Source organism: Miscanthus floridulus, chromosome 10 (assembly GCF_019320115.1).
Source record: "Miscanthus floridulus cultivar M001 chromosome 10, ASM1932011v1, whole genome shotgun sequence".
NCBI classification, from domain to species: domain Eukaryota; kingdom Viridiplantae; phylum Streptophyta; class Magnoliopsida; order Poales; family Poaceae; genus Miscanthus; species Miscanthus floridulus.
The window spans coordinates 120859107-120879698 of NC_089589.1; the positions used below are offsets into that span (position 1 = coordinate 120859107).

A 20592-nucleotide genomic window follows, 5' to 3' on the forward strand; every position below is an offset into this window, starting at 1 on the left:
CATTACTGACCGGACCCTGACAGCGTCCGGTCATCACTTGAAAACTGTTGCGCGGGTTGAACTGACCGGAGCGTCCGGTCAAAACGATCAGAGCGTTCGGTCATCCCGCAGAAGCTCATAACGGTTCGTTTTTCAGGCTGCCTTATAAATAGAAGCTCCACTCGTGTGTGGAGTTACTTTTGCTCATTCCAACAGCTGAGAAACACGTTTGTGAGTGCCAAGAAGAGCAAGGTCCTAGTGAGGTGTTTGTGATTTGAGAATCCAAGAGTGAAACCTCATTAGTGAATCAAGAGTAGACAAGTGTGCATCCATCTTCTCATTAGGCTTTGCGTGGTCAAGTGAGAGTTCGTGCTTGTTACTCTTGGTGATCGCCATCACCTAGACGGCTTGGTGGTGATTGGGAGCTTGGTGATCACCCGGCGGAGCTTGTGGGTGACCCAACTCAAGTTGTGAGCGGCTTTGGGTGATTCGCCGCGACGGAGTGTCGAAGAATCAACCCGTAGAGAGCACTTGATCCTTGCGCGGATCAAGGGGGAGCTACACCCTTGCGCGGGTGCTCCAACGAGGACTAGTGGAGAGTGGCGACTCTCCGCTACCTCGGCAAAACATCGCCGCGTTCCTCTCTGCATTTACTTTGAGCATTTACTTCAAGTATTTACTTTGAGCAATTCAATACTTGTCTTTACATTCATAGAATTGCTATGCTAGAGTAAGTTTGGAACATAGGTTGCAAGTCTTTTGTGCGTTAATTTGATAGAAACACTTTTCTAGGCACAAGGGGTTAATTGGGCTATCCGTAGGATTTGATTATTGCAAGAGAATTTAGAATTAGCCCAATTCACCCTCCCTCTTGGGCATCTTGATCCTTTCAGATCAGCTACACAGTTTGCACGCCATCGTGGTAGGGATGGTCTACACCAAATTTTTTCCCCTTTCATACGGTTTTGTTATGATGTCACACCAGTTTAAAAATGTTTTTTAGAAGCAGCCATTGCTACCGTGAGTGTAGAATTTTTCTGATGTGTAGGTTTTAACGATATGCTTGGCCACGGGCGTCCGTCCCATTTGGACACCGCTCACCTCACTCCGAAGGCATTCTCTCCCTCAAAAAATATCTCCCGCTCGTCCCACTTTGCCTTGCCGTCGCGACCATCCCATGTGCGCGCCCAATCCTACGCCTGGCTGCCTCACTCAACCACCGCACGTGCCCCCATCGTACGCCCGACCGCCCCACTCCGCCATCCCTGCGCGTGCCCGATCTTGTGTGGCGCAGCGCCGCACCGCCCTACTCCACCTCGCCATCGTGGCCACGATGTGCATCATGCCACTACCACCCCAGCACAGGGAGAAGGTCGTCGTCAGCCGGGACATCGTCTACAGCGGTCGGCTGAAGACACCATAGCAGAAGGACCCGTATGCTACAAATGCATGTTCCAAGTGTTTCAGTTGTTTCAGATATATGTTACAAGTGTTTTATATGGATGTTGCCAAAGTAGATCGGCATGTTGCAAGTGTTTCTGAGATATGTTGCAAGCTTCTATTCAAAATGTTTCATCTGTTTTGAACGTATGTTGCAAGTATTTTATATAGTGTTGCATATGTTTTAGTAACTATACACATGTTGCAAGCGTCTATTCAAAATGTTTAATCCGTTTCAGACTTATATTGCAAGTGTTTTATCTGAATGTTGCATATGTTGCGGTTGTTATACACGTATATTGCAAGCGTATGTTATAAATATTTCACCTATTTGAGACGTATGTTACAGAAGTGCTTCATATTGCAACATTAGCAGGTACACGAAGTTGGCGCATGCGGAGGTGGTACCCATGGGCGGAGGCGGTCCCTGGATGCATGCGGGAAGCGAAGCGGGCATGAGTGGTCCCCACCTACATGCGCAGCAGTAGGCACGGGCGCGCAGCAGCATGCGTACGTGGAGCCACATGTAGGGACGGGCGGGCAGGCGCAGCAGCTGCAGCTGCATGCGGGGCTAGAGTGACTTCCACGATCGAAGGAGTAGATTGTAGCAACATGTAGTCACGTATGGACAAATTAAATCTCTTTGTCCTTTAATCACGTCACTATCAAAATAGTGAAGTTCTTCTAGTGTACCAAGTAGTAATAAGAACACTACTACCAATCCTAATAAATGGAAATCCTCCCTAACAGGTATTTGGTTGGGGAACTCATACTAAATATTAGAAGAATCCCACGTCACTGGAAGAATCGGCAGATTCTAGTTGTGAGTGGTACAATTAATTAGTATTGGTGCAGCCGTTCCTTTCGTGGAAAAAAATGTGTGAGGACCATCCGCACGTAGACATCTTTGCAATGCATTGTTGACGCATGCACCATGTGTTTCAGATGACACTGTGGCCACAGTTCGCATGATATCATGGTATAAGTCCGGTTCGTTTGGGCTTGTTTGACTTATAAGTCGTATTTTTTTAATTAATAAATAATATTTTTTTCTTATACCAAATTAATCAATCATATTTTTAGTCATAATTTATCAGTCAAACAAGCTCGAACCAATAGATGGTACGCACCGAATTTCCCCCCTGTCATTCGGTTTTTTCCATGCTATAAGCATCAAGCCATTGAACTCAGCAGTTTTATTTCGTTCCCACATCAAGTCACACCAGTTTTTAAGTAGTCGCTTTATTTGCAGGCCTGTGGTCAACATCAGAGAACAGATGGCACAAGCACATGGCGCTGATCGTTCTTGAGCTGCACTGGTCCAACAATTTGTCATGTGCTCACTGCTGTGAGTAATTTTGGTATTTTCTCGTCTCCCTTTCAAGGCTATAAATGGCCAACTACTTAGTACTACTACTCTATATCACAACACGACCTGGTACTATACAGGCCAACCAATTAAGCCGAGGAGCTACGCCGCCGCGCGCCATGGCACAGGCCGCAGTCGGCAGCGCCGATGGCACTGAGGCGCCGCTCCTTCCCTCGTCGGGGGCGGGGACGCCGCCGCAGCAGCCAGCAGGTGCACCGCGCTGGAACTGGTTCGCCTTCGTCTGCACCACGCTCGCCTCCGTCACCACCATGCTAAATGGCTACAGTACGTGATGCGAGTGTGCTCTGCTCATCGCATGCTGCTTCTCCGATCCATCCATGGAGATGTTTGATAAAATATACTCCATGCAGACCTGACGCTGATGAGCGGCGCGGAGCTGTTCATGCGGGAGGACGTGGGGCTCACAGACGCCGAGGTCGAGGTGCTGTCGGGGTCCATGAACGTCTTCATGCTCGTGTCCATCCTCGCCGCCGGCTGGGTGGCCGACAAGCTGGGCCGCCGCCGCACCCTCGTGCTCGCCAACGCCTTCCTCATGGCCGGCGCGCTTGCCATGTCGCTGGGCGACAGCTTCACCGCGCTCATGGCGGCGCGCTTCATCACCAGCGTCGGCGCCGGGTTCGCCCGCGTCGTCAGCCCCGTGTACAACGCCGAGATATCGCCGGCGTCCACGCGCGGCGTCCTCTCATCCATGCTTGACGTACGTCTGCATTTTGGATACACCATCCATGCTCGCTTTCGTCGTCTTTAATTAAAGACGAAGACGTTCATCGACGTGCAGATGTTCATCAACGTCGGCATCCTGCTCAGCTACGTGTCCAACTACGCGTTCTCCGGCCTGCCGGTGCACCTCGGGTGGCGCGTCATGTTCGGGGTCGGCGTCATCCCGCCCGTGTTCATCGCCGCTGGGGTGCTCTTCATCATGCCGGAGTCGCCGCGATGGCTCGTCATGCGGGGCCTCCACGGCGACGCGCGCGCGGTGCTCCTGCGCACGTCGGACGCCCCGGCCGAGGCCGACCTCCGTCTCGGGGAGATGAAGCGAGCCGTCGCTGACGCTGAGCCACCACACGCTGCCGCACGCCACGGCGGCGGTGCCAGTGTCTGGAAGCAGCTCCTCGTCCGGCCATCGACAAGTGTGCGGCGGATCCTCACGTGCGTTCTCGGGCTGCAGTTCTTCGTGATGGCGTCCGGCGTCGAGGCCATCCTCCTCTACAGCCCGCGGGTTTTCAAGGCGGTCGGCATGGCGTCCAACTCCGCCATCCTCGGCGCCACCGTGGCCATCGGAGTGGTCAAGACGTGCTTCGTCCTCTTGGGTATGCTCTTCACCGACCGCCTCGGCCGGCGCCCGCTCCTCCTCGCCAGCACCGCGGGCGTCGCCGTGACCACGGCCGCCCTCGCCGTGACGCTGTACATAGGCATGAGCACGACGTCGTCGTCAACGGCGACAGCCGCAGCGTGCCTGGCGTTGGTGCTGGCCGTCGTGGCAACGTTCTCCGTTGGCTACGGGTCGGTGGGGTCGGCATCATACACCGCGGAGGTCTTGCCGCTGCGGCTCCGCGCACAGGGCTCGAGCATCGCCATGGCCGTGAACAAGCTCACGGCCGCGTTGGTGAGCATGACGTTCATCTCGCTCGCCGACGTGATCACCATGCCTGGGTGCTTCTTCCTCTACGCTGCGGTGACGGCCGCTGCGTTTGTGTTTGTGTACACGCGGCTGCCGGAGACCAAGGGCCGGAGATTGGAGGACATGGAACTGCTCTTCGACAAATGAGGGCAGCCACATATATTTTGCTATGTCGATCTGTCCGTTAGATCTTCAATTGTAATGACAGTTTGATCTTCCACAAGTGATAGAGAGTACATGCTTCTACAAGTTTGAATCATGATATCCATCTATAGCAATACATGCTACCTTTGTCCTAGAAAAAAAAAATACAATTTCGTAGTTCAAATGTTGTCCCTATCAAATTGTAAATTGTTCTGCCTTTTCTAAATATATAGCTTTTACTAGTCACCTTTTTCTCAGATAAGAATTGAATCTAGCTTCATCCCATAGCAGAACTAATGGAATCAGATCACTTATTATAGGAAGATTAAACTAACACAAAACATGTTTAACTTAAAACTCAATTCTAACATTATTTGGTCATCCAAAGGAAGCAAAGAAATGCATAGTTGTTGTTGCCACTTCTAGCTCCCGGCACACTTGGTGAATATGTTCTAGCTATGTTGTCATCACACAGATGTAGTTGTGCCCAATGTCATAACCATAAAAATATTTTAGGTTTGCATTTTGCAAAGATAACACCTAGATATATACATTATATCTATAGATACATAGTAAAAGTTATATATCTTGAAAAGGGGCGGAACAAGTTCCAATTTGGAATATGGAGGGAGTACAACTGTACAGAAGGACTAACTTGTGTGGAGCCCTCAACTCTACTCCTAAAAAGGTGTTTTAATGTATATGCGTGATGACAATAGAGTGCAGATGACAGTTTGTCTTGACCCAATCACATGTGGCAGAATGAAGACAATAGGAACACACACACACACACACACACACACACACACACACACACGAACACACACACACACACACACACACACACACACACACACACACACACACACACACATATATATATATATATATATATATATATATATATATATATATATATATATATATATATGGAGAGTATATTCAGTAGCCAGCTACAAAATAAGTTATTCCGTAGCTACCTCCATTTACGATAATTTTATATACTAATTTACGATAATGTCAATACATATTTACGATAGTTGGGTTACTATAACACATGGAGATATTTACCATAACGTTATAGTAAACCACTTAGTACGGAGTTAATATAATCTCGTAAATTAACATAGTAATTATCCCTTATTTGTTCACGAAATATATGAGAATCCGTACTATTCTTATGGGAGGCAGGGTCAAGCTCACGGTGTATCTCATCATATGTAGCCACATCATCGCCTCGAGGACCATACAAGTGTTATAAAGGCCCCTTTTGTATGGATTCCGACGGCTCTAGCTTCTACTGATTCAAACACTGTTCCTAGGATCTTTTTCCTCTCTCCTCTTTAGAGTAAGGTCAATAATAGAGCCAAGTACTTGGCTATAAGTCAAGTTGTGAGAGGCAAGCTATACAATAGTTAATCTTTTATTTGCCTATAAATTTTTTTTATTATTACATGTTTCTATTTTCTTTCCTATTCCTCCTCACATACATCTCTATAGGGCCCACTACTGTCTATGCTTCCGTGCCCAGCTTAGTGCTTGCATGAGAGCCAAGCTCTCTTCTCTCTCCTCCATTCTCTCTTCCACATCAGCAAAAAGATTGATTAGCTTGGCTATAAGCCAATTGTTGTGGCTGCTCTTAGAAGCTGGAGCCATTGGAATCCGTACCAAAGGGGGGCCAAATTAACTCATGGTTCTGTGAGAAAGTGTATGAAATACTCCCTCCGTCTACGCGTCGTGTGCCGGTTAGGTTGATTCACGTCTGACCAAAATTTTATTCAATGGTATTCATATATATATATATATATATAGCTCTAAATCAACTTAATATGAAAATACTTTCTTAATGAATCTAATGTTATTTATTTGATATCATAAATATTAATACTTTTTATCTATAATTAATCAACTTATAAGATATAACAACATAACACTATGCTAGAATTATATTCTTTGTTGGATGGTGGGAGTATTTAATCTGGGAACTTGTGGAGTATTCGTTTGATTCATAAATAAAGACCGAGTACTATTATCCGAGAAAAAAGAAAGACTGATTATTACCACAGTACTTACTATCCTCCCTTCGTTCCGGTATATAAGACGTAACCACCTCTGATTCAAAGACCACGGAATATATTTAATTCTCGTTCCACAACTAGATCCATATACGTGTGTCTAGAGAGAATATGTCTTAGGCCTTATTTGGTTTTCATGACTAAAATTTAGCTACTAAAAACCAATGACTAAACTTTAGTCATCCATGTTTGGTTCTAGTGACTAAAACTGATTAAAAGTCATTAAAGCAATTCAACAAAACCAAACTACTCCTAATGAATGCACAAATCAGGGTGGGGGACCAGCAATAACGAGGGATAACACTTTGTCCACTAAGCACTTTAACCCACTTTAGCACCTTAGAGTACTAATGTGACTAAACTATTTTAGTTCCTTTTTAATCAGTTTGTTTGGCAGTTTAGTATCTAAATTGACTAAAGTTTAGTAGCAGGTAGAAATCAAATAGGCTCTTATATTATGGGGGCATGAATAAAAATTGATTACATCTTATATATATATATATTAGGATAGAAGGAGTATGACGCACCAGTAGAAGCATGTTCGCCACGACAGTCGGCAGCTAGACCACGTGGTAGTAGCAATCAGTGTGTCGTTTTCAGGCGCTAATTAATTGGCGTGCAGAAGAGATTAACACTGAGATACTGACGGCCTGACATTATCGTGCATGGCCGGATCTCACTTCTCTAGCTACGTCAATCATCAATGCGTTCGCATCGATCTGTGTCGCGGTACTACGCATCGATCTGTGTCGCGGTACTACACATCATTCACTATCAACCGGTTCTTTCCCGAGTGTCAAGTGGTTTGCCGAGTGTTGTTTTTCGGGCATTTGATAAAAATGTCTTTGTCGAGTGTTTTTTTTTACACTCGGCAAAGAAGTTTTTTTGCCGAGTGTTTTTTTTTACACTTGGCAAAGAGCTTCTTTGCCGAGTGTTTTTTTTGACACACGGCAAAGAAAATTTCAAAGCATATTTTGAAGTAGTAAATTAATTCAAATGAAAAAGTTTTCAACTACAAAGTTATACAACACATCAAGATATACAATGCTTGTTTTGGTCTTTTCTTCATATGACAAAGTGAAAATAAATTTGTTCACAAATCTAACATATCTCTCTTGTAGTTTATGAAACTACAAGAGAGATATATAAGATTTGTGAACAATGTTAAAACGACCATGTCGGATGAATAGATGATCAAACAACCAAAGTAAAATTTATAGATCTAAAAAAGTTATGAAACATTGTAGTTGGCAACTTTTTTATTTGAAAACATTTTGTCATGCAAAAGTGCGTTTGAATTTCAAAATTTTAAAATTCAAATTTTGTAAACGACCTCGGATGGAAAAACTTCCTAAACTAAAAGTGTAGATCTCGAAAAGTTATGAAACTTTGTAGTTTACAACTTTTTTATTTAAATTCGTTTAGGGCCTCAAACAAGCAATTTACACTCGGCAAAAAAAAACTTCTTTGCTGAGTTTTTTTTTACACTCGGCGAAGAGCTTTGCCGAGTGTTTTTTTTACACTCGGCAAAGAAAATTTCAAAGCACATTTTAAAGCAGTAAATTAATTCAAATAAAAAAGTTTTCAACTACAAAGTTGTATAACTCATCAAGACGTACAATGTTTGTTTTGGTCTTTTCTTCATATGACAAAGTGAAAATAAATTTGTTCATAAATCTAACATATCTCTCTTGTAGTTTACGAAACTACAAGAGAGATATATAAGATTTGTGAATAATGTTAGAACGACCATGTCGGATGAACAGATGACCAAACAACCAAAATAAACATTGTAGATCTCGAAAAGTTATGAAACTTTGTAATTGGCAACTTTTTGATTTGAAATCATCTTGTCATGCAAAACTATGTTTGAATTTCAAAATTTTAGAATTTGAACTTTTCAAACGACCTCGGATGGAAAAACAACCAAAATAAACTTTGTAGATCTCGAAAAGTTATGAAACATTGTAGTTGGCAACTTTTTGATTTGAAAACATCTTGTCATGCAAAACTGCGTTTGAATTTCCAAATTTTAAAATTTAAATTTTGTAAACGACCTCGGACGGAAAAACTTCCTAAACTAAAAGTGTAGATCTCAAAAAGTTATGAAACTTTGTAGTTTACAGCTTTTTTATTTGAATTCGTTTAGGGCCTCAAACAAGCAATTTACACTCGTTTTAGTATAATATATTGGGAACTAAAACGGAATCCAGACACAAGTGACAGTGTGGTGTAGTGGTAGAGGAGGTTTGTGCGCAGCGGGAGGTCTCGGGTTCGAATCCCGTCAGCCGCATAGCCATGAAATTTACGCGAAAAATGCCAGAGATGAGTGGGGGCTGACCGGTGGGGGCCTCCATCAATTAAAAAAATTTATTTTTTCGGTAAAAATTCCCATTTTTTCGGTTCCAACTTTGCCGAGTGTCGGGCACTCGGCAAAGACTTTGCCGAGTGTCCGACAAAAGACACTCGGCAAAGTCGCCTTTGTCGACGCATTTTTGCCGAGTATTGTTTGCCGAGTGCAGCATTCGGCAAAGCCTTTGTCGAGTGCAAATTGGGCTTTGCCGAGTGCCCCTGGCACTCGGCAAAGCCAGTGAGTCCGGTAATAATTACTTTAGTGCTCGCTCGGAGCCTCGGAGCATCAAAATAAAAGGTAGTTACATTCATATTGCCGCTATGATGAAAAGATAATGCAATAATTTGATTAGGCCAGTCTTAGTGGGGTTTCATGACTCAATTTTCGACACATCTATATTTTGAAAACAGTACAAAAGAATTTTATCTCCATAAAACTCTCTCTGCTCCCATGAAACTCTTATCATCTCTCACTTCATTAATATGATACCATATCATCATATTTAATGTCCATAAAACTTTAATGAAACTCCATTGAAACTGGCCTTGCGTGTTTAGTTAGATTACGTGTTTAGTTGCGGCCGTGCCAACCCAAAGTTACACCTAGTTTTCGTAGCATTAAATAATCAGCCATGTAAGCAAAATATGAGGACCAAGAAACGGCTCGACATCGTTTCCATCTGCGCGTACCTGCCGCTGGCCCACCGCCCGTACCTGTGAGAGAGAGACGTTGGGATAGGTAGAGAAGAAGAGTAGTAAAGCTCTCTTTGGCACGGCTCATCCAAAACGGCTTCACCGGTGAAACCAAAACTGGTGAAACCAAAAAAATTAGCTTTTTTCGACTTCTAGTTCATTTTAATCTCGGCTTATAAAACGACTTCATATTATAGTGCCTCGATTTGCGCAAAATAGATGAAGTCAAAACCAACATAAGCCGTGCCAAATAGACCATAAGAACTATCGCGCGTACGGCACCATGGCCGGATTAGAATTTAGTACTGATAATATTCTTCTTCTGTTACATGATGCCCTCCAATTCTCTCCCTCTCACTCTTATACCTCACGCCACTCTCTCTAGTTGTGCCTGACTGGGCCGGAGAAGCGCGGGTTGGGCCTTCGGTGCCATGTCTTCCTGGGCGCGGACGCGCCCTGCGATTCGCCTTCATCTTCAGGCAGGGACGGGCTGCTGACAATCCCTCCCTCGTGAACCAGGTTGCCCCCAAGCTGGTGCCCGAGGAAACTGCTGGCGCAGCTGCTCCAGTTGTTAGCACGGCGCGCCAAGGACGATTGTACATATGTCTGTAACTTGAGAAACACCTTGTCACCCACTGCAAAGGTCCGTTCGGAACGCCCCTTGTCTGCTTCATGCGTTCTTGTGCTCTTGACAGATGTTGTTTGATAAGAGAATGCATGAGTTCCCAATCTTCCAGCCACTTATGCAATTCAGGAACAGGAGCAACTGAATCAGCGTCAATTGATAAATGGCGAGGGGGAAAACCATACAGCACCTCGAAGGGCGAACGTCCCAGTGCGGCATGAGTAGCGGTATTGAACCAGTAGTGCAGTACTCTGCCAAGGCCAACCAGCGGCTCCAATGAGAAGGGCAAGCATTGACGAAGCACCGCAAGAAGGTCTCTAGGCACTGATTGACGCGTTCAGTTTGACCATCGTTTGCGGATGGTATGAGGAGCTGAAGCGCAACTCAGATCCAGCAGACTTGAAGAGAGCTTGCCAGAAGTTACTGGTGAATATACGGTCACGATCTGAGATGATGCTCTTGGGCATACCATGCAACCGGTAGACTTGATCCATAAATACACGAGCCACAGCAGCAGCAGTGAATGGGTGTTTTAGAGGTATGAAATGTGAGAACTTGGAAAACTTGTCAACCACTACTAATATCGTGTTGAAGGAACCAGAAGAGGGTAACCCTTCGGTGAAATCCAAACTGATTACCTCCCACGAAGCGGCTGGAACAGGTAGAGGTTGCAGGAGCCCCCGGGTAAGCAGCACGATCAGGCTTGGCTTGACGGCACGTTGAGCAAGACTGAACAAAGGACCATATGTCAGATTTCATGCCATGCCAAAAGAATAAGGCCTTGATCCTGGTATAGGTAACAGGAGCACCAGAATGTCCGCCAATGGGACTGGAATGCAGAGCCTGAATGATCTGTAGCTGCACCGGTCAGTTGTTACCCAGCCAGATGCGCCCTTTGTATCGGATGGCCCCCTGAACCAGTGAAAATGGAGGGCGAGAATTGGGCTGCAAAACCAACTGGGACAGCAAAGATACAGCAGCAGGGTCTTGCTGATACCCGCGAACCACCGCCTCTAGCCAAGTTGGTTGCACCGAGGGCACAGCATACGCCAATGGAGGGTGAGTACGGCGAGAAAGAGCATCAGCAGCAGTGTTTTCAGTACCTTTGCGATAGATGATCTTGTACTGTAAGCCAAGTAGCCTAGTAAAGACTTTCTGTTGCCATGCTGTGTGGAGACGCTCCTCATTCAAATGGACCAAGCTGTGATGATCGGTGTGGATGAAGAATTCGGCCTGTAACAGGTAGTGGCGCCAAGTGTCAACTGCCATAAGGATAGCCAAATACTCTTTTTCATAGACAGTAAGGCCCTGGTTGCGTGGACTCAATGACTTGCTGATGAAAGCTAGGGGGTGTCCATTTTGCTGCAGAACTGCTCCAATGCCGGATCCTGAAGCATCCGTTTCAATATGGAATGGCAAGGAAAAATCCGGCAGAGCAAGCACAGGAGCCGAACAGAGGGCCTGCTTCAGGATCTCGAACGCCTGCTGGTGGGCATCAGTCCATATGAACAGGGAGTCTTTCTTCAGTAACTCGGTGAGTGGGCGAGCAATGATGCCGAAGTGCCGAACGAATTTACGGTAATATCCGACAAGTCCCAAGAATCCCCGAAGCTCGCGAACAGTTTGAGGAGTTGGCCACTCATGAACAGCCTGAACCTTGGAGGGGTAAGGGCACTCCCAATGCTAGACTTTATCATGGTTTCCATAGCTTCAAGACTTCATCACTAGAAACCATCCTTCCCAATGCAAGTTTATACAAATAGTTTTCATGGAGAAAAAAATTTAATGAGCATCTACGTGCCCCCACAAACAAAGAAGATCATCTGTGGCAACGTGAGCCATAGTATGCTCTGCAACTCACTGTTGAAGGAGCACAAGTGCTAGAAACACCTGTCTGCAGCACGACCACTGGGCGCAGAAGATGAAGACGCGACGGTCCAGTGAGGCTGGGAGTCGAAAACCTTGGGTCGCGTCCTTGGGAGAGTTTCTTCACTTCGAGCCGCAGGTCGACAACGAGGGCCTCCACCTCGTGGCGCCATGTACCGAGGTCCGTAGAGGCCACCTTGAGGGTGGTGACGCGGTCGTCACGCTCGTTGTGGAGGGGATCGACACGGAACGCCACCAACTCTGACGCGGCGACCGATGGTGTATCCGGTGTCGGCGCAGGCGAGCTCGATGGTGCCGAGTCGTTTGTCGACGGCGGCGTCACGGGTGGCGCGGGCGATGTCGAGATCCGCAAAGCGGCGCTCCCAGTGCTCGTTGTGCTCGTCGAAGCGGCGCCCGAACTCCTCCTTCGACTTCTGGATCTCCTCCAGCACGAGCTTGAGGTTCGGATCCATGGCGCCCAGAGATCGTTGCAGGCGGGTGAAGTGGGGATGAGGGGGATCGGAGGCCAGGACTCGAACTGATATCTGATACCAATTGTGAGAGAGAGACGTTGGGATAGGTAGAGAAGAAGAACAGTAAGAACTATCGCGTACGGCACCATGGCCGGATTAGAATTTAGTACTGATAATATTCTTCTTCTGTTACATGATGCCCTCCAATTCTCTCCCTCTCACTCTTATACCTCACGCCACTCTCTCTGGTTGTGCCAGACTGGGCCGGAGAAGCGCGGGTTGGGCCTTCGGTGCCATGTCTTCCTGGGCGCGGACGGGTGCTGGGCCCTGCGATTCGCATTCATCCTCAGGCAGGGACGGGCTGCTGACAGTACCCCGCTGCTCCTCGCCACCACGCAAGCCACACGCCTCGGCAACTGCCCTCACATCTGTTGAGCAGCTGCTGGTCAAGAAACTCCTGCCACTCTTACCCAAGAATGAGGAAAAAAGCCCAAGAAATCTGAGAAGAGTGCAGGTACCAAATCAGAAAAATCACCAACAAATCTTCGCCGATCTAGGATCTCATCCAGCGGACACTCAGTGATTGGCAAATTATGTGCCTCCAATGGGACGCGTGAAAATATCAATACTCACAGCACACTACTACAGGAGTGATATTCACCGTCGGCTCATCACTGCTGGTTGTTTTGGAGCTGTTAGTGACCGGTTCATGGTTTCAACCGGCAGCGAGCGATAGTATCACTGCTGGTAGTGATGGCTGGTTGAGACCCGGGAGTGATGCTGTGATCCGTGGTAGTGGCAGTGAGCGCATAACAAAATACTTGCAGTTGTTGCCACTTTCTCATTGTCGGTTCGTTTAAGGGCAGTGATGGCCGGTTGAGACCCTGGAGTGATGATGTAATATCTGTGGTTGTGGCTGTGAGCACATGACAAAATACTTGCTCTTGTTGGACCAGTGCAGCTCAACGTCCAGCCTCACGTGCTTATGCATCTTGTATGCTCTTCACTGTTCCCGCTCCTTTGCCATCTGCTCTCCGATGCAGACCACAGGCCTGCAATTAAAGCAACTATTTTCAAACAACTGTGACTTGATGCGGAGCGAAACAAAGCTTCTGAGTTCGATGGCTTGGTGCTTATAACATGGGAAAAGGAGCCAGATACCGGCGGGGGGGGGGGGGGGGGGGGGGGGGGGGGGGCGGGCACAATTGGAGACATGCCGATCCGTTTTTCTTGTCGCCGGCACTGCCCCGCCCCTACTTTATGCCCCCACTAGCACCCCTCCTCCACCACCTCCTCCCTCGTGCATCCACCACTGTCCTCCTCCCCACTGCTCGGAGTGGCCTCCTTCTTCCTCTCCCCCGCCACCATCATGGCTGTGGGTGCCCCCACTCCGATCTGGTCTAGTCACCTCCTCCGCCGCCTGCTCCAACAGCGTTATCGCCGCTTCCGCCTCGCCGCCATCTCTCCCGTCCCCACCATCTGACCTAACTGTATGCCTCCCTCAATCTTTTTTCTAAGCCTCCTTTGTCACATATTTGAGTTGAGAGAGTCGGAGAGAGAGGGCGCGGGTTGCGCAGATGTGCAAGGAGTCACATATTTGAGTTTGCCATGGGAAAACCCCAATGAAAGGAACGGCTGCGCCCAGTACTAATTGTCCCACCTGGTCAAAGGACAAAGCGAATTAATTTGTCCATATACCACACAATACAGGTTGCTGCGATCTACTTCTTCGGTCGCGAAAAATCGAGCTTCCACCACCTCCTTTGTCGGACCCACCACATAAGGTAATTAACAGTAAATTACAGAATGTGCCATCGTCTCCCCACCCCAAACCTTATTCGCTCGCTTGCGCTCACGAGTCTGAGGCTCTCGGCGCACGGCCGGCCAGTAGAGCTGCTCCGATCTCCCTCCATGGATGCATGTGCTCACTTGTGGAAGAGCACTTCCATGTCCTCCAATCTCCGGCCCTTGGTCTCCGGCAACCGCGCGTACACAAACACAAACGCAGCCGCCGTCACCGCAGCGTAGAGGAAGAAGCACCCAGGCATTGTGATCCCGTCAGCGAGCGAGATGAACGTCATGCTCACCACCCCGCACGTGAGCCTGTTCACCGCCACGCCCAGGCTGGAGCCCTGCGCGCGCAGCCGCAGCGGCAAGACCTCCGCGGTGTACGCCGACACCACCGACCCGTAGCCGACGGAGTATGTGGCCACGACGGCTAGCACCGACGCCAGGCAAGCCGCGGCCGTCGCCGGTGACGACGACGACGTCGTGCTCGTGCCTACATACAGCGTCACGGCGAGCGCGGTTGCGGTCGCGGCGACGCCCGCGGTGCTGGCGAGGAGGAGCGGGCGCCGGCCGAGGCGGTCGGTGAAGAGCATGCCCACGAGGATGAAGCACGTCTTCACCGCTCCGATGGCCACGGTGGCGCCGAGGATGGCGGAGTTGGACGCCATGCCGACCGCCTTGAAAACCAACGGGCTGTAGAGGAGGATGGCGTCGACGCCGGACGCCTGCACGAAGAACTGCAGCCCGAGGACGCACGCGAGGATCCGCCGCACGCTCGTCGACGGCCGCAAGAAAAGCTCCTTCCAGACGCCGCCGTGGCCTGCAGCAGCGGACGGCGACGCCTCGGCGTCAGTGACGGCTCGCTTGATCTCTTCGAGCCGGAGGTCGGCGTCGGCTGGGGTGTCCGATGTGCGCAGGAGCACCGCGCGCGCGTCGCCGTGGCGGCCCCACATCGCGAGCCACCGCGGCGACTCCGGCATGAACAGCACCCCGGCGGCGATGAACACGGGCGGGATCACGCCGATCCCGTACATGACGCGCCACCCGAGGTGCACCGGCAGGCCGGCGAACGCGTAGTTGGACACATAGCTGAGCAGGATGCCGACGTTGATAAATATCTGCACGAGTGAAATCACTATACACCTTGATTCGGAATCAGCCAGCGTTTGGATGAGAGGACGCCACGCAATGTATCCAAAAGGCTAACGTACGTCAAGCATGGATGAGAGGACGCCACGCGTGGACGCCGGCGAGATCTCGGCGTTGTACACGGGGGCGACGACGCGGGCGAACCCGGAGCCGACGCTGGTGACGAAGCGCGCCGCCATGAGCGCGGCGAAGCTGTCTCCCAGCGACATGGCGAGCGCGCCGGCCATGAGGAAGGCGTTGGCGAGCACGAGGGTGCGGCGGCGGCCCAGGTGGTCGGCCACCCACCCGGCGGCGAGGATGGACGCGAGCATGAAGACGTTCATGGACCCCGACAGCACCTCGACTTCGGCGTCGGTGAGCCCCACGTCCTCCCGCATGAACAGCTCCGCGCCGCTCATCAGCGTCAGGTCTGCAACAAGCACGCACGGTTCGGAAGCTTCTCTCTCCATGGACGGTAAGTCACTTGGGCAAACTTACGTACTGTAGCCATGTAGCATGGTGGTCATGGAGGCGAGCGTGGCGCAGACGAAGGCGAACCAGTTGCGTCGCGGTGCACCGGCTGGCGGCGGCGGCGGCGTCCCTGCCGCCGAGGAGGGCAGGAGCGGCGCCTCAGTGCCACCGGCAGCCTGTGCCATGGCGGCGGCGTGTACGCGTAGCTTCTAGGTTGTGTAGTGTTGGATGCTTATTAGTAGTATACGTAGTACAAGGTTGTGATCGTGGTCACTAGCTCGATCGATTGGTGATATAGATCAAGTAGTTAGCAAATTATATGGCTTGAAAGGGACCTGAGAAAATATCAATACACACTCATAGTGACGATTGGTTGGCCAGTGAGTACGAGACAAAGTACTTGCTGTTGTTGGACCAGTACAGCTAGTAACGCACAGCGCCAAGTGCTTATGCAGCGGTCCCAAATATATGCAAGGGTATGTTTGGTTCAGCGCAGAGGCGGAACCAGAGAAAACTCGAGAAAAAAATAGAGGGGGCCGGGCAAGATGAAGGAAAGACACGGAGTGTTTGGTTCTTTAGTCCGCTCTTACTATTTACGTCACATCGAATGTCTGGATACTAATAAGGAGCATTAAATATAGATTAATTATAAAACCAATTACATAGATGGAGGCTAATTTTTTAAACGGTTTTTTAAACCTAATTAATCTGTCATTAGCACATGTACTATAGCACCATGTTATCAAATCATAGACTACTAAAGAACCAAACAGGCCCATAGCACCTTCAAGGACTCATTTCCTTAAAATAACTGCTACTACTATAGCTGAAGGAGGAGTATATAAAAAAGTGACCATAGAGAGGGGGGGGGGGGGGGGGCCTTGGCCCATGGTAGCCCTCTAGTTCTGCCAGTGGTTCAGCGGGTCCAACTGAGTTGGGTCAAAGCGAACCCACTTTCGCTTGTGTTTGGTTGGAAGATTAAGTGGAATGGGTGGACCTAGAGTGGAATAACTAATCCAATCAGATGCGGGTCAACCCTGTCCAGCCAAAACGAGTGGACCGCACCAACCCACATCTCGCACGGGCAGAGGCGAAGGCAGGACGTGCACTTAACAGACTCTAGAACGATGTCCCAATTTAGCATTAGCTTTGGCATTTTTTTTTACTCTCAGGACTAAAGGACCCTTTAGTCCCGGTTGGTAGGTCCCTGCTCAACGGTCATCCGCGGGGCAGGGATCTTTAGTCCCGGCTGGTATTACCAACCGGGACTAAAGGTTCCGGTTGGTAATACCAGCCGGGACTAAAGCTTTTAGTCCCGGTTTGGGTGATGCCCCGGGAATAAAGATTAATCTTTAGTCCCGGTTTGGCCCTCTAACCAGGACTAATTATCCCGGCCTATAATCCAGCTCATTTCTTCCTCTCCGAGCCCGAGCTATTCCATTCAAACTCACTGTCTCTGTTCTTCAGCTTGCTGTTGTTCTTGCTCTCTCTCCCCCTCCATTGGTGTTGCTCTTCGATTTTGGAGATAACAAACTTAATCCTCTTATGTTTTATCAGTAGATTATCTCATTTTGCGATGTAGATGCATGTGTAACTTTATATGTTGGACTTTATTATGATTTTATATGTCATTTTTAGCTCAAAATCACATGATGATTTGCATATATGTTTGGATAAACAAAAGTTAAATTAGTTCATCAAAATCACGCCTCGCTCGTCCTCGCTGGAGCACGCGCCATCCTCGTCCCCGGCGGCTTACGTGATCTTAGAATTGATTTTTCCATGAAATGAAAAACTTAGAAAATAGTTAGAAAATTATAGAAAATCCGTACTAGTTGAACTTGCGGACCGTATTCAGCTCAGCGAGCATGTTCTCTGCCGAGCGGTAACGGACGTCAAAGAGGAGCTTTGATTCTACGAGGGAGAGCGGCAACGGTCGTGGAAGACCGTGTTCCCTTTCTCGTAGAATCGGAGCTCTTCCTTGGCCAAGTACGGTGCCGTCCGGTGGAGAAATGCTCGCCGAGATGATCACGTAAGCAAGGTCAACTAGTACGGATGGTTATTTATTGAAACATATTTTTGAGCAATAATTTGATGGATATTTGATAACTTCAGACCTACAAATGTCATCTACAAATGTTACTATCCTCGGCAACCTAAACGCCAGCGAGCTCGCCGATATCGAGCATGTCACTTAGAATTATTTTTTTCCATAAAATGAACTACTTAGAAATCATGCCTTTTATTTTTTAGAATTAAATTTTCCATGAAATGAAAAAATTAGAAAATAGTTAGAAAATTATAGAAAATCCGTACTAGTTGAACTTGCGGACCGTGTTCATCTCGGCGAGCATGTTCTCTGTCGAGCGGTAACGGACGTCAAGGACGAGCTTTGATTCTACGAGAGAGAGCGGCACGGTCGTGGAAGACCGTGTTGCCTTCCTCGTAGAATCGGAGCTCTTCCTTGGCCAAGTACGGTGCCGTCCGGTGGAGAAATGCTCACCGAGATGATCACGTAAGCAAGGTCAACTAGTGCGGATGGTTATTTATTGAAACATGTTTTTGAGCTATGTGATTTCTATGTCATTTTTAGCTCAGAATCACATGATGATTTACAATAGTAAAATTACTTGATAGTTTGGTATTTTACTATTATACATAGTACATATTTCATGGTTTAGTTAGATAAATAAATAATTTTAGTTTTGTTTAAATATATCATTTTAGAAAATGTGAAATTTACACTAGTTTGCAAAAATAAGTATAGAAAGTAGATGACAACTGGTACCGGATCCTCGGCCTCTCGTTCGGTTGCGAAACGACTGAGGCCAGAACTCCCTCTCATTATCTGCGGCAAGTGTAAGCAGAAGATTATGATGGAGTACCGAGTCAAGAAACAGGGACCCAACAAGGGTCGTGTTTTCTACAAGTGCCCGGATCGCGATGTGAGTTTCTTACGCATTTGATTATTATGGCTAATTGACCTACTTTTCTTGAATATTTTTGACTAAATATTTTTTGGCTTTAATTTTAGTGGGAGGGCAATGGATGCGATGGTTGGTACTGGGAGGAAGATTATGCTACTTACGTGCAGAATTCGGGTGCGCTTGAGGTAGCGGCTGCTGATGATGAGGCAGTGAGTCAGCAGGAGAAGCTTATTGATATTCAACAGAAGAATGATTTATCTATTTTAGTTGCGTACGATCACGAAATAATTATGTTACTGAAGTGCATTGTAGTTTTAGTTTGTTTAGTGATAGTTGGGATTGCTTACGTTGTAGCTAGGCTTAGTTAATTAATCAACCGTGTGTGTGTTATCTATGTTGTGTAATAAAATACTAAATTATGTTCAAGGTTTTCATAATTTGTCGTGTAATGTAGATTATGTCACGTCATTAGATGTACAATGCCGATCGCCGCTCCCAAGACTTTATTGAGGGCGTGCACTATTTCTTAGGTATGGCCGAGGCAAATAAGCGGGATGGTTTCATGTGCTGTCCATGTGCCATATGTAAGAATTTAAAGGAATATTCAAGCTCAATGAGTCTTCATTCACATTTGCTTAAGTCAGGTTTCATGTCAAACTATATATGTTGGACTAAGCATGGAGAAAGCGGGGTCATGATGGAAGAAGGTGAAGGAGAAGATTTAGACATTGATGACATTATTGCTCAGTATGGTGCCTTTGATGATACTACAATGGGGAGAGATGAAGAAGAGGTAGCGGCAGAAGATGATCTCGGTGATGCTCTTGGCGATGCCATTCGTGATGCACAATAAGAATGCGAAAGTGAAAAAGAGAAAGTTAAGATCGAGCGCATGCTTGATGATCATAGGAAGTTGCTATACCCGACGGCCGAAGAGGGGCAAAAAAAGCTAGGTACAACACTGGAATTGCTACAGTGGAAGGCAAAGAAAGGTGTATCTGACAAGGCATTTAGGAATTTATTGAACCTCATAAAGAAGATGCTTCCGAAGCCAAATGAATTGCCCACCACTACGTACGAAGCAAAAAAGGTTGTCTGCCCTTTGGGATTAAAAATCCAGAAGATACATGCATGTCCTAATGACTGCATCTGGCAATGAATACGAGAATTTGGATGAATGCCCGATATGTAAAGCAGCGCGGTATAAGATCAGGCGCAATGATCCTGGTGACGTCGAGGGTGAACAACGTCCTAGAAAGAAAATCTCTGCCAAGGTTATGTGGTATGCTCCTATAATACCACGCTTAAAACGTTTGTTTAGAAATAAAGACCATGCAAAGTTGTTGCGGTGGCATAAAGAAGACCGTAAGGTAGACAATATGCTGAGACACCCAGCTGATGGGTCCCAGTGGAGAGCGATAGACAGGGAATTTCCAGAGTTTGCAAATGAGGCTAGAAACTTAAGGTTTGCCTTAAGTACAGATGGTATGAATCCTTTTGGGGAGCAGAGCACTAGTCATAGCACTTGGCCAGTTACTCTATGTATCTACAACCTTCCTCCATGGTTATGCATGAAGTGGAAGTTCATTATGATGGCAATCCTCATCCAAGGTCCGAGGC

General features: G+C 47.7%; 2 protein-coding genes across 2 annotated transcripts; one reads left to right on the plus strand and one right to left on the minus strand.

Annotated features, from left to right (window-relative positions):
• Positions 1 to 2834: 2834 nt before the first annotated feature.
• LOC136485534 (polyol transporter 5-like) lies at positions 2835 to 4779 on the plus strand. Its single transcript, XM_066482392.1, has 3 exons — positions 2835 to 3073; positions 3160 to 3506; positions 3588 to 4779. The coding sequence occupies exons 1-3, from the start codon at positions 2908 to 2910 to the stop codon at positions 4575 to 4577; spliced, it is 1503 nt and encodes a 500-aa protein (XP_066338489.1). The 5' UTR covers positions 2835 to 2907; the 3' UTR covers positions 4578 to 4779.
• Positions 4780 to 14269: 9490 nt separating this feature from the next.
• LOC136485535 (polyol transporter 5-like) lies at positions 14270 to 16587 on the minus strand. Its single transcript, XM_066482393.1, has 3 exons — positions 16077 to 16587; positions 15658 to 16004; positions 14270 to 15564 (listed from the first exon to the last, which is right to left on the minus strand). Exons 1-3 carry the CDS (start codon positions 16228 to 16230, stop codon positions 14584 to 14586), a joined length of 1482 nt encoding a protein of 493 aa, XP_066338490.1. The 5' UTR covers positions 16231 to 16587; the 3' UTR covers positions 14270 to 14583.
• Between the last annotated feature and the right edge of the window lie 4005 nt (positions 16588 to 20592).

Coding starts and splice junctions, on each gene's coding strand:
- LOC136485534 (XM_066482392.1), top strand. CDS start 2,908: ATGGCACAGGCCGCAGTCGGCAGCGCCGATGGCACTGAGGCGCCGCTC. Junction 3,074..3,159: donor CACCATGCTAAATGGCTACA/GTACGTGATGCG, acceptor TACTCCATGCAG/ACCTGACGCTGATGAGCGGC. Junction 3,507..3,587: donor TCCTCTCATCCATGCTTGAC/GTACGTCTGCAT, acceptor ATCGACGTGCAG/ATGTTCATCAACGTCGGCAT.
- LOC136485535 (XM_066482393.1), bottom strand. CDS start 16,230: ATGGCACAGGCTGCCGGTGGCACTGAGGCGCCGCTCCTGCCCTCCTCG. Junction 16,005..16,076: donor CACCATGCTACATGGCTACA/GTACGTAAGTTT, acceptor TGCTTGTTGCAG/ACCTGACGCTGATGAGCGGC. Junction 15,565..15,657: donor TCCTCTCATCCATGCTTGAC/GTACGTTAGCCT, acceptor TCACTCGTGCAG/ATATTTATCAACGTCGGCAT.